Source organism: Alligator sinensis, unplaced genomic scaffold, assembly GCF_000455745.1.
Source record: "Alligator sinensis unplaced genomic scaffold, ASM45574v1 scaffold28_1, whole genome shotgun sequence".
Lineage (NCBI taxonomy): Eukaryota > Metazoa > Chordata > Crocodylia > Alligatoridae > Alligator > Alligator sinensis.
In genome coordinates this window covers 1978391-1981623 of record NW_005842133.1, presented here as the reverse complement: position 1 = coordinate 1981623, position 3233 = coordinate 1978391, and the positions used below count along the sequence as shown (strand labels likewise).

Genomic DNA, 3233 nt, shown 5'->3' with positions numbered 1-3233 from the left:
GAAGGAGTGCGTCTGTGCACACACACGGGGGGGAGGGTCTGCATGCTAGAGCCGCGAGCAGAAAAAGATGGGCTTTACGGCAATTGCATCTGCATATCAACCACCTGCTTACGGTGTATTTTAGCAAGTCCTAATTTTAGATATTAATAATGTGAGAGGGCAAAATACATCGGAATTACGTAAGGAAAAAAAACAAGAGCAAGCCACAGAGTGCAAATTGGAAACACATGGCATATTTTTTTTCTGACGCCCCGATGCAAAACGAATAAAGCTTCAAATGCGTTTGAATGGTCCTAAAACAGAACACCCTTGAATTAGATTTTCACTTGAGCAATTAAAAATATTCACCAGAAGCGTTTCACTGCAGTTTGTTTAATTAGAGATTTCAGAATACTAAAAAAAGCGAGCTCCGGTGGGCTCAACATTTTAAAATAGCTTATTTTACAGGGCAGGAACCGATCAGAAATGCTGTATGTCCGAGGATGATACCACTATAGTTCTCGAGCTCTATGTTGTTTCAATCGTAACTATAAAGTCAGGTGAGTTACATTTCGTTATTGCTTCTTTAAATATCTTCCTCTATTAAGATCCGGCGTTAACCAAGGAACAGGTGGCTGTGATAAAACATGCAACGCTGCCTGCAATTTAAATAACACTTGAGGAAGTATTTACTTTTTGTTTAAACGATTCACTTCATCCTCTGTCTCGATCCGAGGCTGCAGGTGTTTCTAGTGCTGCGGAGAGATGCTGCTGAACGCTGAAATCAATCACAGCTCAGAATGTCACATTTCTATTAAAAGGAGCTGGCAAGCACTTTACATGTGATCCTGGCATTTAGGAGAATACACCGCCAACTATAAAAACAGCCCTCATTTCCGGAAACACTTCTCCGGGCCGATCGCTTAATAAAGAGCGTTCATCTTAATCCCAAATCAAGACGCCAAAGCTGCTGCGATCTAAACGCAATTGACATTTGCAAGGTTTTAGGATTGCAATCTACACTTCCTGTTCGTTATACCTGCGGGGAGAGAGAGAAAGAAATACTTCTGCACCTGCATCTTCCAGCTATGCTGGTCTAGTGAGAAGATAGGGATAAATATGATGTAGAAATATATCCTTTAACATTAGGCAAACAATGCTGAGTAGGGGTTGGGGGGACATATATGCCTCTAGATGCTCCGAATTAGCAGGTAAACCATTTTTGCAGTATTTCGACTCATTCCCCAAGCTAAAAGTCACTGGTGTTGATAACGGTGATGAAGTTTTCCTTGAGGAGTCTGTATAAAATCTGAGATAACTGATAATAATCATAAGTGCAGGGTTTACAGTAACTTGCGGAGATTTTATTTTCCCTGCTAACCCTATTTCTCTCTAGTCAACTGCCCAATTCACTCCACTTTGAGTGAGCCGATCATCCCAGCCCCGTTTTAACCAATGCCGAGGTCCTGTTGGATTGACTGGAGTGAAATGCCCCTGTCCGGGGGTGGCACCAGGCTGGTGGACCCGCTGCAGAGCGGATCGCACCCTCCTTCCAGGGCTCCGTGGAAGCGTCTTGTCTGAACAGAAGCACAGCCCTGGAGGTGTCTGTTCCTCTCCCCATCACAACCTCTGCCCTAGCTAAACCCGAGTCGCCCCCCGCCCCCCCAACCCAGTGTGCTTGGCTCATTGACCTCAAACAGGCAAGCGACTTGGCAAAAGTTACAAACGATGTTTAAAATGTTTTATTTCCTTTAAAAATATTTACAGATTTGAAATAGTTTTTTTTAATTATTATTATTATTATTATTATTATTTTATTTTCAAGGGAGGGAAGAATATTAAGGAAAGGAGACAGGAAGTGGATGATACAATTGCGGAGTCAAAGAACCAAGCTCCCTGTGGGTTTTTCGTTTCCTACCTGCGAGTGCAGACAGAGACATGATTAAAATGCGCGGTTAAAGTCCCGTGGAGCTCGGAAAGTCTGGGATGTCTGCCGGGCTAGTGCGTGGCGATCGGATACAAAAACTCTCTATGCCAGCCTAGAAAATAAAGAAACCGGGAGGAGCCCATAAATAAAAAAATAATGCATACACACGGTGTATTTCTTAACATGGGAAGAAGCACGTTTGCTTTCGTATGAGAACAGACGGGTGAGCTCTAGGAAAGGTCGTGCCGGCTATCTGAACGCTATACAGAGAGGGAGCCGGGGCCATCGGCTGCTAGAGTCAGTAGTCGATCTTGTTGTAGAGGTTATAGAGAGGTAAGGCCGAGAGGTTGCTGCCTGGGTAGTACAAAGGGGCTGGGAAGGCGATGGACCTGGGGACCGGCACTCTCAGGGGGGAATTGTCTCTGAAAACCAGGGGCATCCCCACGAGAGTCTGGGCCGAGGCGTGGGCCATGTTGGCCGCCTCCAGCTCTGCCGAGAGCTGCCTTTTCCATTTGTTCCTGCGGTTCTGGAACCAGGTTTTCACCTGGGTCTCTGTTAGCTGCAGGCTGGAGGCCAAGCAGGCCCGCTCCGAGCTGCTCAGGTAGCGCTTCATGTCGAAGGTGGACTCCAGCTGGTACACTTGGCTCCGGGAGAAAACCGTGCGAGTCTTCTTTTTGGCTGAATTAGCCTGCCTGTCCCCTCCGTCCCTTTGCCTGTCCCCGGAGGGGGAGCTGGGGGCGAAGTGTTTCTCCTTCTCCTCCTTAAAGTCCTGTTGGGCTGGAGAGAGGAACGGCGTCCTCTCCGTGCTGACCGTCACGGCCGCTCCGCTGCCCTTCGGGTTGCCTTGAACAGAACAAACAGAGATTTCACATCAGACCCCTCCGGCACCGGTGTGCAGCGATCCAGACCCTCTTTCTTGCTCCGGGGAAGGCAGATGAACACCAAGGTGGGGCTGCGAGGAGGGGGGTGTTGTTTTTGGGGTTTTTTTTTTTTAAAGGGGTTTGTTTTCTACAGGAGAAGCGCTGGCGGATCTTACTTTATAGCACAGCCCGTTTATTCAGAAAGAAAGCTACGACCCAGCTTTTCTCCCCCCTTCCCCGAGCCCTGGAAATTAGAACAAGCTCAGGAAGCCACAGTTATCAATCATATTCAACGGGTAATCGTTGGCGGGGGAGAGGAAGGAAAATGCAAGCCTAAAGACCCAGGCGTTGCCATTCCCTTTGTGCCAAATTCAGCCAAGAACCGGCACCAGCTCGTTTGGGCCGAAAACAAGGGGAAGGGGCAATGAAACCAGCCCAGCACCCCCCCCCCCACGGCTCGGGGGGGG

At 48.0% G+C, this 3233-nt stretch overlaps 1 protein-coding gene across 1 annotated transcript in view; it reads right to left on the bottom strand.

Moving 5' to 3' along the window:
* Positions 1–1690: 1690 nt before the first annotated feature.
* HMX2 (H6 family homeobox 2) overlaps positions 1691–3233 on the bottom strand; it is a 9670-nt gene continuing 8127 nt past the window's right edge. The window contains exon 4 of the mRNA XM_006025129.2: positions 1691–2749. Coding sequence (XP_006025191.1) covers positions 2205–2749 — 545 coding nt within the window. The 3' untranslated portion in view covers positions 1691–2204. The remainder of the gene's footprint in view (positions 2750–3233) is intronic.